Source organism: Poecilia reticulata, linkage group LG5 (assembly GCF_000633615.1).
Source record: "Poecilia reticulata strain Guanapo linkage group LG5, Guppy_female_1.0+MT, whole genome shotgun sequence".
In the NCBI taxonomy this organism is placed as follows: domain Eukaryota; kingdom Metazoa; phylum Chordata; class Actinopteri; order Cyprinodontiformes; family Poeciliidae; genus Poecilia; species Poecilia reticulata.
The window spans coordinates 17,306,811-17,329,632 of NC_024335.1; the positions used below are offsets into that span (position 1 = coordinate 17,306,811).

Below are 22,822 nucleotides of genomic sequence, written 5' to 3' on the forward strand. Positions count from 1 at the left end.
CAACATTCTTTCCATTAGGAATGATAGAGAAGAGGACATAGGGGTGTGATGATCACTAAGCTCGCAAGATGATTTGTGATCTTAGGTTCTGTTTTAGTATTTTGTCCCACAAAAACAAAACAAGATGAGATTGTTTTGTTTTAGTGGGATCCTTAAATCCAGCCCTCGAGGGACGGTGTCTTGCAGGTTTTTGATGTGGCTCTGCCTCACCACACCAGAGTCGGATAGTCAGGTCATTAGCAGCACTCTGGAGAACCTGACTACGCTGAGGAGGTAACTCAGATATTTGGTTGAGGCCTGTTGAACCAGGAACACACCTTGCAGGAACTCGAGGTCTGGATTTGATGCTCCCCCTCCCCCCACCCCAGTCTAAAGGTTTCAGGAAACCCCAAAGTGAATTCGATCGATGCATCGGAACTCAGTCTAGGTTTCAGTAGATCATATTACTGTGATTTTCACTCGTGTCTCATTTTAAGATGCTGCTAATGCCAGAAAAAGCGTTGCAATCGGGAACGAAGGCTTCATTCACCTCAAACTCTGTTTAAGGTGTTCTCCAGCTGAGGTTTGATCTGTCGAAGTACTTTAGATCTTGACCAAGTCCAGTCCAAATTCTTCAAAATCAATAAGATAGCATCTGCTTTACAGCTTTCTGCTAGCCGTATGCTGTCTTCAACATCTGTAGTTGCAGTTTAAGATATTCTATATATTCTATACCCAATCCAAGAAACTCTGCGTTTCTTGGGTTGGGTTTTGTTTATTTCTGTTATGCTCTGGTTTATTTTAGTTCAGCCCTTCTTAGTCATCCTTATTTTCATTAGGTTTTATTTCTTTAGGTCCAGTTATTCCTTAGTGTTTGTATTTTTGCTTGTTTCACCCTGTCTCACTTTATCTCTTCCTCCACTCAGTCCGGCTGCTGCTTAAATTACTCACACCTGCAACCAGTTAGCTCATCAGCCCAGGTCCATTGTCCCCACTGTTTGCCTCCTAGTATTTAAGCTCCTCATTCTCAGTCACAACTTGCCGGCTTATCACTCCTGCTTTCCTCTTCTCTACTTCCTGGTTTCTCTGTATCTCCTCATGCCTCCCGTTTGGCCCTGTTTTTCTGCTTTTTTTGATTTTTAGATATTTTTTGTAAGTTGGTGCCTCGTTTTCATTTTTCTTCATTAAATCATGAACAGAACTTTAAGTCTTGCCTGCTGCTTTTGGGTCCATTAAATACACAACGCGACATACACGTAGTGTTGCCGACTCTCGTTCTTCTATATAAAGTGTGACTTTTCTTCTGTTTCTCACTTTGTTGCTCTTCCCAGATGAACTTCACTCTACAATCAGGAAAGTGTCTGGCCTTAAAGTGAAACACTTTTTATCTGAGAATCTTGTCTGTGACTGATCTATCCCATCTCTGGAGTAACCATAGAGAACCCAAACATACGGTACATTATCAGACCATTCAAAGCCAAGACCTTAGTGACTATACATGGTGAGTGAGGATATGTGCATTTATACAAGCTCTGATTGATTAAAGCTCCCATTTTTGATTTAATTATGCGGCTTCAAGATAAAAATGGTGGGGAAGCCTAGTGGAGAACATCCATTTCAGAATAATAAGGGGAATATTTCATAATTTGCTCGATCATTTAAATTTGAAACCTCTCTGTATTTTTTTCTCCCTCCCATCTTGTTGTTGTTCCTGTTCCAGCTTATAGTGATCGGGGCCTTTAAACTGTTTCGTGATGAAAGGCAAAATGCCAATCGTTCTGTGGGTTGAAGCGCTCAACAACCAACAAGATCATGACTAGTTGTGGCGACAGATTTATTATACTTCTTAACACAAAATCCGTCTTTGATCCTGATGCCACCGTCATCTCTCCGACTGCGCCAGCTGCAAACGTCGTCCTTCGCTCAACCTGAGCATGCTACGAGAAAACAAATGGGCTCTTTCAAAGGCTTCGCCAAAAGGAGGACGCCTGCGTCAACCGGCTCTTGCATAAACAAAAGAGTTTGTGAAAGCAATAAGACGTTTCTGGCGATCAGAGCCACCCAGTTTGGCTCCCCTTCGTGTCTGGATACCTCATGTCACAGCGGTGCCCAAGGAAAAAGCTGCACAACACCTTTGATTTGCTTTCTCCTCCCACTCCGCTCTGTGAAGTGATTAATTTGGCATTTAGTCAGTTGTTGCCATTCCACAGAGAGCCAGAGAACCTGGGAAGCATTTAAACTTTTGGACGGACCTGCTGACAGCTGTTGTACCACTTGGGCAGACTCCAGGCCCGTATCTTGTGCTCTGTGAAAGCTCCTCCAGTGTCCTAATTGCATTTCAGATGTTTGAGCTTTTGTTTTCGCTCAGCTCTCACCCAACATAAACTTGCCTAAGTCCATATTGAGAAGTCACTTTCAGAACAGCCTCCCTCCATCATTCCGGCCTTCTTTGGAAAACCCCATAAAGCTGCTGCTTTGTGCTTTTTTAAATTAAAAGAATAAGGGCATGCGACATTGATTTGCCTTCAACATGTGCACTCATCTCGATCCGTTGGCGTGCGGTTCCTGGTCCAAAACAGCCACGAGTGTCTGTGTCCGTGCCTGCTAGTCTTTCCAAGCCGTCTGATGCGGGAAGATGCCGAGTGTGTAATTTGCGTTTGCATATTCATACGGGGCTCAGAAAATGTATTTTACATCCTTTGGACTTTTTCATATTTTGTTGCATTACAACCACAAATCTGTAAAATGTGGCCTGCATTTGTAGAATCGGCTAACACGGGAATCACCACATGTGCATTTTAACAGTGCCAAGATGGAAAGATATGAGCGGTGATGTCAGAGAAACATTTCTTGTTGCCCCCCCAAATAATCTGAATATCATAAATCCACCAGACGAAAGTTTAAAAGTGGAAAACATCTGCTTTTCACTATGAGAGTATGGTCAATGGATTTAATGTTCATTCAGAAATTGATTTAAGAGTTTTCATGCTTAAGATTTTGATAACCTCGTGCTGTATTTCAAATGTTCCGTGATTTTGCTGGATTTGCTTCCGATTTTATTTTAAATCTGTGCGACTGAATTTCTCTCCCGTTTTTAGCTTACTGCGCGATGACTGACTTCGGCACCAGCGAGTCGGCAATTATCCTCCCCGTTTAACTGATATTATCATTTGGTTCGCAATATGTTATTGTGTTTTTTTTTTTTTTTGTGTCCCACGTCCGTCAAAGAGGTTTGTTCCCTGTTTCAGATACATGTAGTAGGAGAACTGAGAGTATAGTACAGCCAGGAAACAAACTTTCAACTGCATCTCATATGTCTTTATTACCTCCTAAACCTCTTCATCTTCTCATACAACAGGTATATTGTTTTATGGTAATCTACACAAAATTATTGAAGCAGAATTCAATATCAACAACCCCGTACAAAAAATGTTCACGTGATCACCATTAAACTTGTTCAAAGTTCCAGTGTTGGATATGTACATCCAATTGTATCAGTGGACAGTTTGTCGAACTTTCAGTGTGCAGAAATATATCTGCAAGAATGTACAAAATGAGATCAGATAAGTCAAACGACGACTGAAAACACTCTGATGAGCATCCGCAGTGAAAACAGATGGGTCTCGGCTGAATTGGACTTCTCTAAAATATCAATTGACGTACGTGTGCTTTTGATTCCACACCTCATTTAAAAGTGACTAAATGATTAATCCGATGACTACGCTTCGCTTCTATATTACTTATTTAAAGCCTGTCGACTCAACGCACTAGAAAAAGAGAACGTTGTGACAAAGATGTGCTCACAGAAGTTCACAGGATGGGGCGGAGGGAGCCTTCGTCATCTCAGGCCGATCTCAGGCACTTCATTCAAGCTCGCCACCCCCTATCAGGCCTTTGTGATCTGGAGAGGAAGTGCAGTTTACTCTGCCGATAGCGGCCCTGAATGATACTGCCCTGCGCACAACTCAGGAAGGGGTGACGCCGATGACCTCAATGACCAACATCCATTGAGAACACCCTCGCTCACACACACACGGACACACACACACAGGCGCCTGCAGCTGTAGTGGTGTCTCCATTGAGAAACATGGAATCGTCTTTTATTTATTTATTTATTTTCTTTTTCTTCCTGGTTTTTGGCTTCTTGACTCTTTAAAATCAGCAGCTGGTGGATAAATGGTGCTGCTGCTGAAACGGATTCTTGATGAAAACTGCTGACTGCGGCTGAAGCAGCATTTATAATCGCACTCTAGTGATATAAATGAATTTAGACTCGGTGGAAAAATGGCGCCCCAAATCATCTGAGGTGCTCAACACCTATTATAAAGAGTGGCAGCTTTTAAAAATTTGGATTTTTGGTTAGAAAAAAACAGATTGAAATGGTGAACGATTCATTCCCCTGTGTTGTAGAAGTGTTTTACATCCAACGCTCAGAAATTGTTAATTTTGTGAACTTGTCAGACATGCCTGTAATGTCTTATAGTTTTGCGATACCAACAGACAGGAGAAGAAGAAGGCTCCAACATCTCAATGACCCCTGTAATCGCATTTAATTGGAGCCATAAACGTTAGAGAATGTGCACTTCTGCTGCTAATGTGTGGCCCTGGGCAGCTTAGCGTCGCGTTCGCTCTGTGAACAGCTGGAGCCATAATTATAAATGCCGGTTGACTCTATTGAAATTATGTTGCCATTTAAGAAATCATGACTATTTGTAACACTACAGGCTCCGGTGTGTAATTACCATAATGACCAAAACACCAAACATTTTCTGCTTGTTATTTTGGGCAGGGAAATACCCCGCAGAGGTTGTCTTTTTCAGTTTTTGAACGCTGCAGGCACTTCAAATTAGGCACTTTATCTTGGTTACGCAAAGCAAAGCGTGCAGTCTCCTTAAAGGCTGCACATGCTGATTGTACGCTATGAAGGCATGCCCAAGCTGTTGTCCTTTATTACCAGATAGCATACCGAGAACATAAGCAGATGCCCGCAGATTCGATAGGGGTAGTGACGTGGAGACCACCAAGGTACACACAGTTCAAGTTACTGGGGGACCAAGAAGAGAGGCACCCGTCCATTGTCTGGGAATATCAGAACATCTTTATCTCCCGCTCACGTCCCTCTCTATTGAAGTACGCAACAGCCGCCACGATGAAAAGATTTCACGGGAAGCATTTGTTCCTCAAATTTCCACTGGAACAGATAGACGTTATTCAGACAGGAGTGGTTGCTAATTTTAAACTATAAAACCGTTAATCTGTCATAGCAACTTAAAATCAGGAAGCAGTCAAGTTGTGAGTTTTAACAACAACAACAAAAAAGTCCCCTCTGCCAGATTTGTAAATACTAAATAGCTCTTTGTCAGACGACAAGTTGGCCAAACATCAATCAAGTTTATTTGTGTACCACATTTCAGCAACAAGACAGTTCAAAGTGCTCTACACCACAAAAACACAAACAACAAAAAAAATACAAAAGTTGTAACAACAAATTGTCAGTTGACATCATTATGCATCAAAGTGTCGATTAATGTTTCATTGATCATGTTTCAAAAGCAACTCTAAACAGGTGTTTTTTTGTTTTGTTTTTTAGATGAAATTTAAATTATTAACGTTGAACCAATTAAGCATTTTGCTGCTATTATGGCTGCTGTGGTTCCAACTTAACCTCTGCGTAGAGCCCAGTTTATTCTTGCGCCGGCCCTGCCACTTTGTCAAGCTGTAAGATCCAAACAAATCCCGCATGTTTATAATAATAAGGTCAGTTGGCCAGTACATTCTGTGCATACTCAGAAGCACAGAAAAAAAAAAAGTAATCTCCTCTGTATATGTGACCACCCTATCTGGAGCGGTGGTGGGGGTATAAAAAGCACTCGGCTCCCCCTTACTGCACCAGAGTACCTTTGCTGATCTGATCCCGCCCCTACACAGGGGAGAGAGTTCACGGGCTCACTAGAGCCCATCGCCAGTGGACTGTTCCGAGCTGCAGCCCACCCCTCTCTCTCTGCAGTATGCATGTTCGCCAGGGATTCCGCGAAGCCCTCACGTCCCAACTCTGCATTGCTTCACCGGCCGGCCACCACCACCACCACCAGCAGCAGCAGTTCAGCCAGGTCGGACGGCAATAAGACGTGGATGCGGCGGCAGAAAGGCGGAGATTCCCGGAGAGAACGCAGGAACAAGCGGACTTCCCAACAGGACTTCCAGGCTGCCCGGGTCTCTCTCCTCTGAACTGAGACAACATGCATGTGCTCCTCTGGGGCTTGGGGTTCCTGCTATTCCCTGATCTCTTGAATGTAGTCGCATCCACAGGGAGATTGCTCCGGAGTTCAAGCACAGGTAGGTACACCCCCCCACCCCCCACCCCCCTCTCCTCTCCTCCCTCCTGACGCGTGGGATCATTCGCAAGGCAGAGAATGAATGAGTTTCCCCAATTCCGCCTTGTAGCGCACAAGTTTAAGTCTGATCGACTGTTAAATACCAAAATAATAAAAAAAAAAAACACGTGAGAAAAAAAAATATAGATATATATATTTAAATCATGATCTCGCATATCTGGACTGTTTTGACTTGAACTGAATCCCTCCTGCCTTGTTTCTACCCCCCACCCCCTCCCCGCAGCACCAGAGGAGCTGACCGCGTATGAGATAGTAACCCCGGTGCGAGTGAATGAAGCCGGTGACCGGCTTCCAGCCGGCGTGCACTTCAAGAGGAAGAGACGGAGTTTGGACGAGGGCACCGGGAGCGCCGCGGATCACTGGGCCGCGGCAAACATCCACTACAGGATATCTGCTTTCGGGAAGAACTATCACCTGAACCTCACGCTGGATTCGGGATTTATTGCGCCCGTTTACACTGTGACGATCCTCGGAGCGCCCCAAGGAGATAACGAGACCGCTTTTGCAACAGATGCGGAAAAGGAGGAAGAGGAAGAAGAAGAGGAGGAGGAGGAGGACACGGAGTTAAGGCACTGCTTCTATAGAGGACATGTGAATGCACATGCACAACACGCCGCAGTCATCAGTCTGTGCGCCGGCCTGGTGAGTTGAATTTTACGCACGGCTGCGACAATGTACACTTAGAGCTGGCTCTTATTTGGATAGTAATAGTAGTAGTAATAATAATAATAATAATAATAACAATAATAATAAAAGTTAATTCAAGCATTCTATGCGTAAAAAAAAGAAACATGAATAAGTTTAACAGAATTTCCAAACTACGACAAGTTTCGGAGCTCTGTTTTCAGGGCGCGTTCAGCTTTCCACGAATTATTACTCGAGGTCTGACCGCACGTTCCCATTTCCACACTTCCTTCTCCCGGCAGTCGGTGACGTCTTCACGCACGTTTGAGCTGCGCCGGAGAATGATTGTCGCTGACGTCATCACGACCCCCCCCCCCCACACACACGCACACACAAAAATCCCAGTGCTGCTGAAGCAGGACTTTTGTTGGGGATCAAAAGTGCACTCAGAGTTTAATTCATAGAAACCGCTCGTGAGGTGATTTATTTTATTTAATTTTTTAAGAGAGACTGTTTTATCACAAATATTTATACACATGCTAGCATTTTTCCCCCAGGTTACAATGACAAAGATAGTTTGTATAAATGAAAATCTGGAAAAAAAAAAAAAAGTGTATTTGGCTTTAGCCTCTTTTAGTCAAATCTTTGTAGAACTTCCATTCGCTGGAAGAGGATCGTCTTTACCAGCCAGCCGGACTCTGGCAGGTTTTGTGTCAGGATTGTTCTGTGTTTGACTCCATCCACCTTCCTGACGCCTGTGAGCAGAAAAGCATGCCCCACTGCATGATGCCACCGCCACCATGTTTCACACCGGCTCAGTGCAAGTTTTAGACTCAATGTTGGCCTCATCTGACCCACAACATGTCGCTTTGCTGTGTCACCTACATGGATACGGTAAACTGTAAGCTGCAGTGGTTTCCTTAAAGGTTCGGACATAAATCTCGAGAGATTCACCCATTAGCCGGACGGTTTCATAGGCTTTCAGTTTTGCCAAACGTTTTTTCCCCCTCACCACCATTTGTGGCTGATTTAAACGTCCCCACAGCTTTTATCCATAACCTGTTTGGCGCGCTCCTTGGTCTTTGTGATGTTTGATCACTGATGTTCTCCGGTACACCTCTGGTGACTTTGCACAACAGCTGGATTTATACTGTTTACTCGTTATAGTGACTTCCGAAGGCGGTTGGTTTGATTTTTTTTTTTTTTCAGCAGGCAGTAACAATGCGCATCATCTATTTATACTTTACAGCCATGCACTGCTTTATGTTGGTCTAATTTATGAAATTCCATTTCAATGCTGATGTTTGTGGTTGTAACACGTGAGAGTTTACCGAATACTTTTGCAGGACAAACTGCATTTATTTGTATGCATTGTGCACATGTGGGATCAATGAGCGGTTTAATGTTTTTTACTTGTGTCAGATACATCTACACCATACCAGTGTTTCGCCTGCTTTATTTCCCATGACCTTCTATGATGGCTGTCCGTAACAAACGAGCAACAAGTCAAATGTGCCAGTGGTTTAGCTTGTAGAGATCTAAGTTGCCCAGTCATGCTGAAGGTTTCCTGTGATCTACAGTAAGAGAGCTTCTAAGGGCATTTTGCCACCATTCAGAGTGCTTTCCCCGATACACATCGCAGATCTGCTTTGATTCCTTTCGTCTGGTTTGATGATAATTCGTACACGCATGCAAATTGTCTCCTTTCATCCAGTTATGAAAAGGCATTTCCTCATTCCATCCCGTATTTTGCGAATAAGCAAAAACTATTCTACATTTGGATAAAATGGAAAACTCTAAGACTTTCCTAGAAATATCTTCAGAGGAAAATTTCAAAGAACCGTGCTCAGCACGTGTGAAATATTCTGCAAAGATTCAGGGAATCTAGGGAAATCCCTGTGTGTATGGGCTGGAACTGCAGAGCTTTGCTGCATGTGGGTCAAGCTGCAAGAATTCAGGTGGCAGCGCATGAGAAACGGCAGAATTACTGGGATCAGGATCTCTGCATGCTTTTGGACGAATCAAACATCTTATGATGTGTGGGCAGTGTCGGCGGATATCGTACGGCTAGCTTTTGTGCACCACAGACACAGATGTGCACATTTGAATTTTGGTGCGCGGCACTTTCAGCAGGGCATTATTCATAACTTATACTATTCATCTGGCATAGACCTTGGAGAGGCACAGAGCGTGCGCTCGATGGGTCTCCTGCAACCCATTGAGCGCAGCCCATTGAAAATGTGTAGAGCAGCGATGAAAGGAAGATGCAGGCAACTTCACCCGCTGTACCATTACTTCCTGCACCATACGTTAGTTTAGGAGTACCACAGAGCACAGTGCTGGAGCCACTTTTTATTTATTTTTTAATTTATGGTCATGTATGTGTGTGAGGCTGTTGGGGTCCAGACGAACAGGCGGTGAAACATGTGTACATGCATGAATTAGTTTTGGACCAGTTTGACAAACTTTGGTTAGTCTTGTTCTATAAAGTTCCTTGGAGTTTATTTTAGGATTCTGTAGAATCATAGTCCATTCCTGATCTGTAAACATCATGGCAATGTAATTTTCCCAGGCAAGACGAGTTTTAAACAGTCCATACAAATTAATTAGAGATTCCAATTTTAAATCTGTTTTGATCAAAATGGATTCTATGCAACTACAATATCACCTATATAATCTGTTTAGCACGATGATGAGCAAATTCCCTCTGCTTTATTTTATATATTATTTATGTTTACTTTTTTTTGACTGATTCTTACAGGTTCTTTTTGTCTCCTTTACAGTTTGGCACTTTCAGGTCTCCTGAGGGGGAGTATTTTGTGGAGCCCCTGCACAGCTATCAAGGGGAGCACTATGAAGAGGAACACACAAAACCTCATATCGTGTACAGGAAACTTTCATCCGGGAATCGCACATCCGAAGAGACCTCAGCCTGTGACACTTCAGGTGCGCCGCTCCCCAGGATGAGCGTGCATGCATCGCGCTTTTTGACAGACGAGCCTTATTATTAAGATACAGATGCAACTGTAATTTAGGTTTATCCCTAACTAAACCCTAACCCTCTTCATCCCCTGATAACTCAGTGGACTCTGTCTGTTTGGGTACATTTGGGGTCAGCTGGTGCAGTTTGCTTTCACACTGGACTGTGTTAAACACACCAAACACTTTGGCTAATCTGTTTCCATCCCCCGCCTGTGGTGGCGCTGCACCATGAACCGATGAAGGAAACGACACAACAAATCTGAAGAAGACATTGAGAGCAACAAAAATGGAGTGGCGTCAGATTTTAGCGGCTGTAGGATTTCTCCTTTTCTCATAAAGTAAAAGACCACGACCATTTCTAGACCTGTGTGTTTGCTTTGGTTGTTTTTACCCTGAATGCCCTGCCAACTCTGGCCTGCTTGACATTCACATTTACATTCGAATTGCGCCAGAGTTCACTTCAGCTGAACGGCTCCAAAAGCCCGGAAGCAGACTACTGCACGGCATTCTGGGTAAATACAGCCAAAATAAATGAACAAGTCCAGCGCTTGAGAAAGAAATGAGTCTTTTACCAGAGGTGAGAGAAATCCTACAACCTGAAAAATCTCACGCTATTCCATTTTTGTTTACATTTCGAAAGAAGTTTAGATTCTTCTTCAGAGGTTTGGTGTCGTTTTCTTCAGTGTTTCTTGGTGCAGCGCCACCACAGGCGGGTGTGGGGAAGGACACGTTTTTCAAGGGTTTGGTTCATTTGACCCAGTGCTTTGCAAAAGTGAACCACGCCAGTTGAAAGTGTTGCAAAAACTACAATTTTGTTCCTCGATTGAATCGAGTCTACCAGACCACGAGATGGGGAAAACACCTTTAAATTCCAGCAGCTCAGAGCTTAGTACTGAAGTTTTATCGAAATTCATCCATGGAGTGCTCACATCACCCGTCAGCTGACCTAAATATCAGCTCCGGTCGCCCCTCCCCCACTTAGTGGCGAAACCCAGCAGAGCCGGCTGCCTCTGGGCTGGGACCTCCCAGTGGCTGTGTTTAAAAACAGTGTGTATGCGGTTGTTTTTTATGTGCATGGAAGTGTTTTCATGGGATGTGTGTGGTTTGCAAGTGGAGGATTTTTCTCATGTGCATGCAACCTTTTAAACTGGTTCCCACAGACATAATCAGGTGTAATCGTTGAGCCACACATGCAGCCTCCCTATCAGCCGCAGCAGAAGCCGATTATGCAACAGTAGCTGCGCTTATCGAGTTATTACAATAATTGTTCTGTGCCTATTAAGCTAAGCTAGGTTTATCTTAAAAAGGGGGGTCAGGAGGGGAAATAATGATTATGTAGCACGAATAAAAGGATGAGTTTCTTATTGATATTGGCTCAGCATGAATAAGAGGTCTGGCTGTCACACGGCATGCACGATGCAGTTCCTGCAGCTGCTGCACATCAGTGAGGAAGCTTTCCAACTCACACAGGCTCACACACGCAAAAAAAAAATAAAATCACTTGGAAGTTCACCCTTGTATCTCCCCATCTCAGTTTACTGGCTGAACTTCCTGTTGACTCTTGTACTTCCTCTGTTTCTTTGATAAGCTGCTCGGGCAGACCCACTGCGATGACCACGCTGTGTAAACTGTGTAATGGCAAAATAACGCCAACTTAAGATAGTCAAATAATCAAAACCAAGAAAATAAATGGCAGAATATTTTCCTCCCTTGATTGTTGTGCGGCCGTTTGGTGTCGCTGCGTATGTAAATGTTTATGTGTGTGTGCATGTGTGTGTGTGTGTTTCTCTTTTGATTCTGTTGCACAGCGTGAGTGAGGATGTATGAAAACATAGCCAGAGGGAGCGCCGACCTGACTGAAGAAGTCACATGGAGCTAGAAGTGATTTAGGGGCTCACATGAAGTTTATGTTGTACCTTGCGAACAGTATTCCTTTGCCCTTTGAACTTCTGTACATTTTGTCGCCAAACGACAAACTACAGTGTGTTTTTTTTTTATGCGACGGACGAGACTCACACTCTAGCTAAGATTATTACAAAAAAAAAGGTCCCGTTACCTTGCCGGCTTACATGAGTTATCACTAAGGAAGGTTCACGTTTTTGTGAGAATTAACTGGTGATACAAAATCTTACTAGGTATTTTTTGAAAACTAACTTACAAGTAACTTTTCAGCACAAAATAGGAGCTTGTCCAAGGCAATAATGTCTGAATATTGATGAAAAACTACTAAATATATGTATGTAAAATAATCTGCCAGTGGAACAAGACATTATGACTTACAACATAGGAAAAATGTCTTTTCCACTGGCAGATTATTTCACTTTATTACAAAATTATTTACTTAAAAGAAGCTCTTAAAGTGTGAAAAGTTACTTGTAAGTTAGTTTTGTTTGATTTCAAGCTTACTAAGGTGTGTCAGGCACTAGAAACTACATCAGAAATGCTTTGTAAATGTTTCTGTTTTTGCAGTGACATAAAACACAGCTATCTTGTTGGATTTAGGCTTTATTTATTTTATCATTCAAAGTACAACAAAAAAAAAAGACAGTCAGAGAAAGGTATCGCAGGCGGTGGTTTTGTTGTCATCTTTGTTTCCTGAGCTGCCTGTTGTAGCGCTCTTCTATGATTTGACTTCAAGTTTTACCTCGTCTGAACTCACTGCCCTTTTCTCGCTCTCTCTCTCTTTCCCTCTTTTCAAATTGAGGGAAAAGAAGAAAAATGGGCCTTCACTCTGTGTTAGCAAATCAACACAATATTTGAGCAGAAACAAACATAATACAGCCAGAGCACAGACATGTGAAGCCAAGGCCTCCTCTCTCCAGTCCACACTTTGCGTGCGTTTTCAACTTTAAAGCCTTCACTGCAAATCCAACCACATCCTCCTCCTCACACACAATCATTTATATCTTGTCTTTTAATTTATTTGCGTTTCTTTTGAATGATTGAATCGGTGTGTATGACCTCAGCTTTTGCGTCTGTGTTTATTTACGCTCTGGATTCTTTGACTCTTAGGACACAAACACAGGCACAAGAGGCAGAAGGCGAGGAGAAGGCCGGCCCCCGTTGCTGGCGGCGCGTCCCCTCTGGTCGGCGCTGGCATGCTCGACGACCTGGGGTCACTGAGCTCCAGCCTGACCGGTAGCGCTCGGCTCACATCAGAACGCGGCGTTGCTGCTGGCAGCAGACCGTCAAATGATAGCGGTGGTGACTCAGGACCTCACAGGAGATCAAAGCGCTTCCTCTCCTACCCGCGCTTTGTTGAAGTCATGCTGGTCGCCGACAGCAAAATGGTGGAGCATCACGGCAGCAACCTGCAGCACTACATACTCACGCTGATGTCTATAGTAAGTGTGACAGTGGAGGTCTGCTCGGGGAAACGTTGTTGTACCTCGCAAAAACCAACTGTTTACTGTCTCGTCACATCGCGGCCACAAACTTCAATGCGATTCATCAGGATTTTAGTTTTGAGTTAGTTTGTTAAATCTGGACCTTTGCATGTATTCCACCTCCTCCCACCTGTTTGCCGTGTCTCCAAAAGCACTGACCCCTCTGGCTCTCTGGTAAAAACTCTCCTTAATCCATCGGTTTAAGCGAACTCCCATTACTTCTTCGCTTTGCAGTTAACTGTGGCACAACTGCGGTTGTTTGCTCCTGATTTCCTTTTGAGGTATTCGACTCTATAAGTGGCTGAATACAAATGCAAACAACACTTTTTAGATTTACATTTGTAAATTAATAGAGAACTATGTATTATTTTCCTTAATCTTGTGAGTTTGGCACTGTTAGTTAGATTGATGCAACAGCCACCCCCAATCTTAGGAAGTCTGGGGTTGCAATGTGACAATGCATGGAAATGTTCAAGGTCTTTGCATACTTTCGCAGAGGCGCTGTGCATGGATGTGTTGTGAGATGGTACACACACACGTTAGTGTTCCGATGTTGTTGTCAGTGCAGCATCTCGGTCTGCAGTCTTTTGGGGAAAGGGTTGTGGTTGGGAAAAGGACAGCCGAGGGCAGGAGCAAACAACTTTTCAAAGAGGACATAAGGAGTTTAGACTCTGTCTCCCAGCTTTGATGAAGGTTACAAAATAATCTCAGGTATGTCACAAAGAGTGTTTACTTTCGGTCCACTTCAAACAACAGAAGGGGCCAGTGGTCTTCAAGGGGGAGGCTGAGGTGACCTATATTTTGAAGAAAAGGCTTGTTTATTCTCAGGACCAGAGAGCTGAGAACTGGAGTTACCAGTATATGTGCTTCTAATCCAGATTTGTCCTCCTTCAGGTCTCCTCCATCTATAAGGACCCAAGCATCGGCAACCTGATCAACATCGTGATCGTCAAGTTAGTGATAATCAACAACGAGTTGGTGAGTCTGTGCTCCGTTCTCGACATTTCCTTGTGTCTTCCTGAAACCACGACCATCTCCCCGTCTCTTTCTCTCCCTTGCATGTTTATCAGGATGGCCCAGCTATTTCGTTTAACGCACAGACCACTTTAAAGAACTTCTGCATCTGGCAGCAGAACCAGAACGTCCTGGATGATAACCACCCCTCCCATCACGACACCGCCATCCTTATCACCAGGTGCAGGGAAATTATTTGCCTTCTCGCTGGCCTAGGCACGCTTTTAAGTCTCTGAAATATGCAAATACCCAGTGAACTCGGGGTTGAGTATGTGAAAAGAGGGGCCTGATCAAAGAGCGGGTGAAGTGTTCTTCGTTTTAGTGCGGCGCCGCTGACCATGACCTGTTATCTTCATCTTTCACCACAGGCAAGACATCTGTAGAGCGAGGGATAAGTGTGACACATTAGGTAAGCGGAGCGTTTCCACCAGCAGGCTGCGTAGCGAATGGCATCGTGTGGGAAAACTGACGCTGTTCTCGTGCTACGCAGGGCTCGCCGAGCTGGGGACGGTGTGTGATCCGTACCGGAGCTGCAGCATCAGTGAGGACAATGGACTCAGCACTGCCTTCACCATCGCCCACGAACTGGGCCACGTGTAAGCAGAGCAGACCTTTAGGGATGTGGGTTTTTTTTGATTGTTTTTCTAAACGAGAGATGGATTTGGTTAAAGTTAGGCAATATTAGAGCTTCAAAAGTTTTACTTTGTTCTGCTAAAGTATTCAGACCTCTTGAGCTTTTCCGTATTTTTGCTGTTTGGAAGCAGGGTTAGGGTGGAAACATACACTCGCTCTACCCCCCCCCCCCACCCCACCTCGAGACGACAATACGTGAAGGGTAAAACTTGCTACATTTACCTCGTTATGTGCGAGGTGAAGGAGCGTAAGGCGCGCTTAAGTGTTTGGGAGAACATCATCGGCGCGCCGCCCCCTCCAGATGGGGTTTGGATGCCCCCTCTGGTGCTGCGCCCCTATGCGTTGCATGCGCTGCATACCCACTTTTTGCGCCACTGAGTGTGACTTGGTTGGAGCCTAAACTCAGACTAACTCCCTTTGGTGCAGAGCCGTGTTTTAAAGCCACAGGCTCCGCCCACAGGAATACCAAACAAGCAAAAAAAACAAAACAACTATAAACAATTACTTCTATCTCAAACTCTTATTAGAGTATACATAATAATAATAATAATAATAATAATAATAATAATAATAATAATAATAATAATAATAATAATAATAATAATTAATGAAGAAAAGGGAAAAAAATATATACTTGTGACCAGAAATACAATACTGGGTGTTCCCATCAGACCGTCAGTTCCCGAAACTACACACACACAAAAAGAATTATTTAAAAGTACACTCAAGTGTGTGCTAATTACTGCTGCCACTAGTCTGGGGGGGGCTGAGTGGGGATCACGCGGGGGTGAGGGGAAGCTCGAACGTAGGTGGCGCTTTGTGAGAGCGAGCATTCAGGAACCTCTGAAAGGAGATTAAAGGATTTCTCAAACATTTCCGAAAGAATCGAGGGAGCACTCCAAGAATGAGGGGAAAAACGTAACATGACATGAAGCTCAAAAAAGTCGATTTTACATAAGACCGCCCCTTTAAGCCTTCTGCAGTTAAGACTTCATCCAACACCTCTAACAAAATGCTCATTCTTGCCACTAAACAAAGAGCTGGATTATTGAATTCCATCTTTATCCACACCAACCAGTGCAAACATGGCCGACAGCTGCTTGGTGGCAAAGCTCAGTTGTGATTTTGCCCTGTATAAGGTGGGCAGCTTAGCGGCGAGCGGTGCGATGTCGTACCGGTTTACACCAATCACATTTCTATACCCTGCTGCAGTCCGAATGTGGGGCCTCAGATTTTCTCATCAGAAATGTTTCCCTGGTTTTTAACATAATTTAATATCAGACTGGTTTCTCCCCAAAGTCCCCACAGGCAGAGAATACAAACGTTCTGTTATTTTCAGTGGCAGCCACAAATTAGCTCCCCAAAACCATCACCCCAGTGATAGTGGGAACGTAGCTGCAGATGTAAAACATGGAGAGATATTAATAGTCTGCAGTTCTGTGAAGTCATCATTCACTGCATGTCCGTCATTCAGAATGCTTTTGCTTTGTCCGCGAAACGTTCAAAATTACTTTAACCCTCCTCACTTAGATTTTATTTATTTATTTTTTTTTTGGCACTATTTTGTCTGCGTGTTTTTAGTTAGTTCACTTTTCTCTCCTCTCTAGGTTTAACATGCCTCACGATGACAGCAACAAGTGCAAGGAGGATGGAGTGAAGTCACAGCAGCATGTCATGGCTCCCACGCTCAACTACAACACAAACCCTTGGATGTGGTCCAAGTGTAGCAGGAAGTACATCACAGAGTTCCTCGAGTATGTCGTGCCGTTTTTATCATCACGATAACGCGTGTCCGTCTGTTAGGACGTAGCCAGATAGAGTAAAAATCGCTTGTTCAGACATGGACGGCGCAGACCTAGTGGAAGTTTTCATTCATGTGCATCCAGAAACATGAACAAAGATGTTTCTTATTGTTTGCCACAGCAAAGCAATAAGGTCAAATGAGAGGAAAACTAAGCTTTTACAGCTTTTACAGCCTACTTGGAAAAAACAAAATACATGAAAGTTTTTGTGGCAAAATGTGATAAAATTGCGGTACTATAACTGCACTGTTTGTTGGCTTGCTTCTTAAAACTGAAACTGCTAAATTCAGAAGTAATATAAGGAAGATTTGCTTTTATAACTCCTTCAGCCTTATAGTCTCCCTTTTTCCCAATAAACTCATCGAACTCCTGAGAAAAAATAAAAAAACAACTACTCCAACGGTAGGAAATAGTAAATGGGATGATATTATGCACGGTTGAGCATAAGCAGACGTCTTTGTGGATGTATGTGTGCAGATAACTGACCACTCCTCCTGTACTGAGTGTGTTTTCTGTCTGTTTGTGTCTCTTGTTTTTTTTCTTTTTCTTCCTCTTTTTTTTTCTTGAAGTCATTTTATTTTTATTTCCTAATAGCACGGGATATGGTGAGTGCTTGCTCGACGAGCCCGTTTCTAGGCCGTACAGTCTGTCGCAGCAGCTGCCCGGGCGGATATACAGTGTCAATAGACAGTGCGAATTGATATTCGGGGCGGGAACGCAGGTGTGCCCTTACATGGTGAGTGGAGTCGGGCTGTCGGCTTCTTTAAAGTCACACGTATAACATGAAAACCTGTCAGTGGTTCCCTCTAAAATACGAAGGAAAGCAAATTGAAAAAATAAACATTTTGTTAAAATGCATGCTTCTTTTTTTTTTTTAAGGTGCTGTGCATTAATTGTTGACCTTTGAAATGTCAGCATTAACATGTAGCTCACATGCCTGTGTGTAATTGACAGACTCAGTGTCGGAGGCTGTGGTGCACGAGTCCAGAGGGCGCCCAGCGGGGCTGCAGGACACAGCACATGCCCTGGGCCGACGGCACCGACTGCGCACCCGGGAGGGTAAGCGTCGCGAAGAATCTGCAAATGAGAAATGTGCATGCAATGTGCAAATGAGAAATGTGCATGCAAATGTTCCAGTAGGAGACAGTTCTTGGAAAACTAATGGGAGTGGGTTAAAGCTAAATTCCAGCCAGCTTAAAAACTGAGAAGGACCACAGCTTGACCGTAAATCCCACCGGGATTCTTTTTTGAAACTGGAACACAGTCTGTGCTGACAGACAGGTTAGCATGTCAAGCCGGTGGAATTTGATATCTCTGCATTTCTGTGTATTTAAGTGCTATAGCAACACGTCCACTCACAGAGGGAAACGATGTTGTCTTTGAGACTGATGCATTGAGCTACATCATTTATTGTAGCATCTCTGGCTTTGAAGGCGGAGCTTTCTCACCAACTGCAGCTCAAAATCCAAAATGGCTGCCAACGTATAAAGCACAGCTTCTGATAGTGAACGTCTTTCTAGACTTGTAGACTTGGCTGGTGATTCCACTCACCAGCTGGATTATCTCAGCCTTTTAGCCATTAAAAAAAAAAAAAAAGACATGTCATGACAAACTGCACAAACTAAACCTTTGTGTAAGATTGTCTGTTTGTTTTCAGATACACTTAATAACTGCATTCAATATTTTCGATGAAACTTAACCTTCCTTCATTCTTTTGTTGGTTCCATCTACGTACGCTCCTGTCATTGAATCTGTTTCCGTCCTTCCTCCCGTTTATCTTGCAGCACTGCAAACACGGCCAGTGCATTCAAAACGAGCACGACGCCTCGCCTGTGGACGGAGCGTGGGGGGTTTGGAGTCCGTTTGGTACATGCTCCCGGACATGCGGCGGCGGCATAAAGATCGCAATGCGCGAATGCAACCGACCAGTGTGAGTAGCCGCGTGTCTTTGTAGTCGTGCATGTTTTCATCTGCCGAAGTCAGTGTTCCATAGATCAAACCTCCTTAAGGGGATTCTTTCCATAGCAAGAGTTCAGTGAATCATTGATTGCAGACCTTACAGGGATGTTTTTTTCTGCTAAATGCACACACATCTCGGCGAGTGTAGCCTTTCATCCCGGATTAATGGAGTACAAGAAACGAACAGAAACGAATGAGAATGAGCTGAAGAGAAGAACTGACATACTTTAAGTTGCCATACTTTCTTGCGCTCTCAGGCCCCAGAGCGGAGGAATGTACTGCGTTGGCCGGCGGATGAAGTTTCGTTCTTGCAACTCTGAGCCCTGCTCCAAGCAGAAGAAGGACTTCAGGGAGGAACAGTGTGCCGTCTTCGATGGAAAGCACTTCAACATCAACGGTCTACCTCCTAACGTCCGCTGGGTTCCCAAATACAGCGGAAGTGAGTCCTTGTTTTCATTTTCTGCTGCTTGCTGCACGATTTTTGCTAGTGAAAAGCATTAATCAGCGTAAGCCTTGCACCGACCAGTCTTTGTTTTGTCTCCTCTGTCAGTTCTGATGAAGGACAGATGTAAACTGTTCTGCAGGGTGGCGGGCAGCACTGCCTACTATCAGCTCAGGGACAGGGTCATCGATGGCACGCCATGCGGACCCGATACCAATGACATCTGCGTCCAGGGCCTGTGCAGGGTGAGCCTGTTTGTACTGAGCACTTAAAGACATCCCTGCTGCATCCCCTGGCGGGGTCCATTCGTGCGGAGCAGCCGTTAATGACTTCCACATCCCTCCAACATCTCGAATCCTTCGCCTTAACCAGACCGTTTCCTCAAATCTGACGTCTAGATTTTCAGTTTGAAAGCTTGATTGCAAACATGCCCTGCACATCAAACGAGCCAGTGGGTTTCCCTGTGTACATTCGGAACCACACACAGAGTTTTGGGTTTGACTGTGGCTCAGGAAGTCCCTCTGTCCCGGACAAGTGCATTTCACATCCAGAGATTGTCGCGACATCAAAAATCTGTTTAGCTTAAGGCGGCGCGCTTTGTTCTGTGCCGCTGTTCGAAGAAACATTTGCAATGTTTCGTCTGAGTGCTACACACAGAACGCCGCAAAAGAAATCACGCCCTTTGGCGACTTTCAACGTAACAGAGTCAAAGTTCAAAACTGAATCTTATTCATCTCACAGACGCTTTCCAATCAATCCACGAATATGCAGTACTTTGCGTTGCCCTGCCATATTGAGTCTTTCATAAGCAGCGTCTTTAAGAGTCGCCACATTACATTTGTTCTTTCACGATCTGTACATTTTTACTTAAAAATAGCCAGATGCTTTGCACGATGACGCCAAAGTTGTGCTGCGTCATTCACATTAACAAAACACTTGTCTCGCCTCTTCCCTGACGGAGCAGCAAGCGGGTTGTGATCACGTCCTGAACTCTAAAGCCAGGAGAGACAAGTGTGGCGTCTGCGGAGGTGACAACTCCTCCTGCAAAACTGTAGCAGGACCGTTCAACACTGTACGCTACGGTGAGCTACGACCTTCTTGACCCATCGCTCTCCTTTCTGGATCTTGCCGCTCTTGTTCTGTGTTTCAGCTACCATTAAATGTGTCCGTCCTTTAGAAAAAACCCCAGACGTAATTTGTTTAAAATTGTTTATACAGTATTTGAGATCCAAAGCAGGTACTGTAACAATCTAATCACATTTACAGGCTATAACGAAGTGGTGCGAATACCCAGTGGTGCTACAAACATAGATGTGCGACAACACAGCTACTCAGGGAAGCCGGAGGACGACAACTACCTCGGTGAGAATATTCCGCTGTTTCATCCGTATTGTGCTTCGTGTCTGGGAGTTGTAGTCGATCAGATATTCTATCTTTTCTTAAATATCTGCCCGCCTGTTAGCATATAACGCTTTCTTTAGTTTTATTGTGAAGTCGTGTACTGTAAACTCAAGCACTGTATGTGTACTCCTCCTTTTAATGAGTCAGAATTAGGCCTGTTGGTGCCAATCAGGCGTGGTCAGACAGGTTAGACGCTTGGTTACCTTGATGCTAAGATTTGAGTTTTTGGTTTAGATCCAATCAAAAACTTGGGACATGTTGGATGCGCTCGACGCGTCAAATGGTTCAAATCGCGCCGCGCTAGACTCTGGCAACTCGCCGCGACGACCCTCGACGCGCCTCCACGTGTAAACCAAACGCTCAAAGCACATTTGGTGTAAAAGCACCTGATGCACACTGTTAATTTTAGTGGAGGATTTTTGATACTGTGAGAAATTTAAAAATAAATATCCGGTACCGCCTAAAAGCTAAACTGAAAATCAAATCAGAAGAGAAATGGTTCAGGGATGAAAACGAACCCTCTTTCCTTTGGTCGTTTCAGTCTGTGCCCAGAGTTGAACATGTGGGGTGAGATGAAGAGAAGCTTGCAGAAGAGACGGCTGTTTTATCGCTGGATTATGCTGCTGCTGCAGTGAAACAAAAGCCAAATTTATTTTTAGGTTTTCTACACATCCCCATCAATAAATGTGTTTTAACTCCACAGCTGTGTGTATTTCACAATGTCAACCTCAGAATGTAGTTTAACATTAATCGCCCTTTTCTACACAAAGGGCTTGTAAAGTCTTTTTTTTTTATGTGTAAGAACAGGCCGTAGATTTCTTAGAAGGATTTGCACTTTCGACAGTCATAATAATGTAACGTGTGAAATGGTGAGGAAAGAAAAGGCAGGAAATTAGCTCCATAATCGCATTAGAGCGAATGAGTGCAGACGACCCCGAATGGGACTTCTCCTGGAAAAGAGGATTATTTTTTACTTCTGCCTCGTGCCTCAGTCTACCTTTAAGTGCTAACATAAACCTTTGTGTTTCTAATGCATCCCCTTGCATGCGAGGACCATGTGATCGCTTAAAGTAAGTGGTGCTGCCCAAACACAGCTTTTAAACCCACGCCGCTCTGGAGATGATTCCACTCGAGTTGAGCGGACGCGGCTTGATCCGAAATGCAATTACGAGAGTCAAAAACGGTTCGTTGTCTCCCTGCAGCGATATCAAACAGCCGCGGAGAGTTCCTGCTCAACGGAGACTTTGTGGTGAGCATGTTCAAAAGGGAAATCAAAGTGGGAGATGCCGTCATCGAGTACAGTGGCTCCGACCACGTCATCGAGAGGATCAACTGCACCGACCGCATCGAAGAGGAGATCATTGTTCAGGTAAACAAAAAAAAAAAAAAAAAAAAACTTTGGACAAAATCTCCTCATACTAATGGTTTTCCCCTTAAACCTTTTATTCCTTCCACATTTTAGCACGTTGTAAAGTGTTTTATTGGGATTTTGTGCATCAGACCAACACAGAGCAGCTTCAGAGTTGAGTGTAATTAATCCAGGATTTAATTTGGTCAGAGAATAGCAATCTGGAAAGAATGGCTCTCATTTGTATTCACCTCTCTCCGCTTTGGTGCCCAAAAATGCAATCTTAACAAAAATCCAGTCCAGAAGGCAAATCTTAGTCATGCACTAAATCAACTCTTTACGGAAGAAAGCTGACATGGAAGCAGGTGCTTCGGTTTTGTTGAAATCCAAACGAATCTTTACGGGCCTCTACGCAAAATGTGACGCATTCTGTAGGGAGAATAGCTGAGCGCGCCGTCCTGGTGAAACACAGAGTTGGCGGCATCATGGTGTGAGTTTTTGTTTTTTCTTTCTTTTTAAACAACGTGACGACGACAAATGGTAAACGATATGATAAATGCTCATCCCTACGTTTGTGGCTACAACATGACAGAATGTGGAAGAAAAAAAAAAAGTTCTAGTGCAGCATTAACGCGTTAAACGAGTGAACAATTCGTCGCTTCATTTTCTCTTCTCACCGTGTTGAACTGTACTTCTCTGTGCTCCCTCCAGGTTCTCTCTGTTGGAAACCTTTACAACCCAGATGTCAGTTACTCCTTTAATATCCCCATAGAGGATAAGCCTCAGCAGTTCTTCTGGGACGCTTACGGGCCCTGGCAGGAGTGCAGCCGCCTGTGCCAAGGTGAGGCGGGGGTTGA

General features: G+C 44.1%; 1 protein-coding gene across 1 annotated transcript in view; it reads left to right on the forward strand.

Annotated features, from left to right (window-relative positions):
- Positions 1–5,782: 5,782 nt before the first annotated feature.
- adamts9 (ADAM metallopeptidase with thrombospondin type 1 motif, 9) overlaps positions 5,783–22,822 on the forward strand; it is a 47,445-nt gene continuing 30,405 nt past the window's right edge. The window contains exons 1-18 of the mRNA XM_008409541.2: positions 5,783–6,315; positions 6,598–7,016; positions 9,782–9,944; positions 12,993–13,324; positions 14,261–14,344; positions 14,437–14,561; positions 14,749–14,789; positions 14,871–14,976; positions 16,621–16,767; positions 17,410–17,551; positions 17,770–17,874; positions 18,600–18,745; positions 19,032–19,213; positions 19,325–19,461; positions 20,181–20,298; positions 20,483–20,578; positions 21,820–21,986; positions 22,677–22,806. Coding sequence (XP_008407763.1) covers positions 6,219–6,315; positions 6,598–7,016; positions 9,782–9,944; positions 12,993–13,324; positions 14,261–14,344; positions 14,437–14,561; positions 14,749–14,789; positions 14,871–14,976; positions 16,621–16,767; positions 17,410–17,551; positions 17,770–17,874; positions 18,600–18,745; positions 19,032–19,213; positions 19,325–19,461; positions 20,181–20,298; positions 20,483–20,578; positions 21,820–21,986; positions 22,677–22,806 — 2,737 coding nt within the window. The 5' untranslated portion in view covers positions 5,783–6,218. The remainder of the gene's footprint in view (positions 6,316–6,597; positions 7,017–9,781; positions 9,945–12,992; positions 13,325–14,260; positions 14,345–14,436; positions 14,562–14,748; positions 14,790–14,870; positions 14,977–16,620; positions 16,768–17,409; positions 17,552–17,769; positions 17,875–18,599; positions 18,746–19,031; positions 19,214–19,324; positions 19,462–20,180; positions 20,299–20,482; positions 20,579–21,819; positions 21,987–22,676; positions 22,807–22,822) is intronic.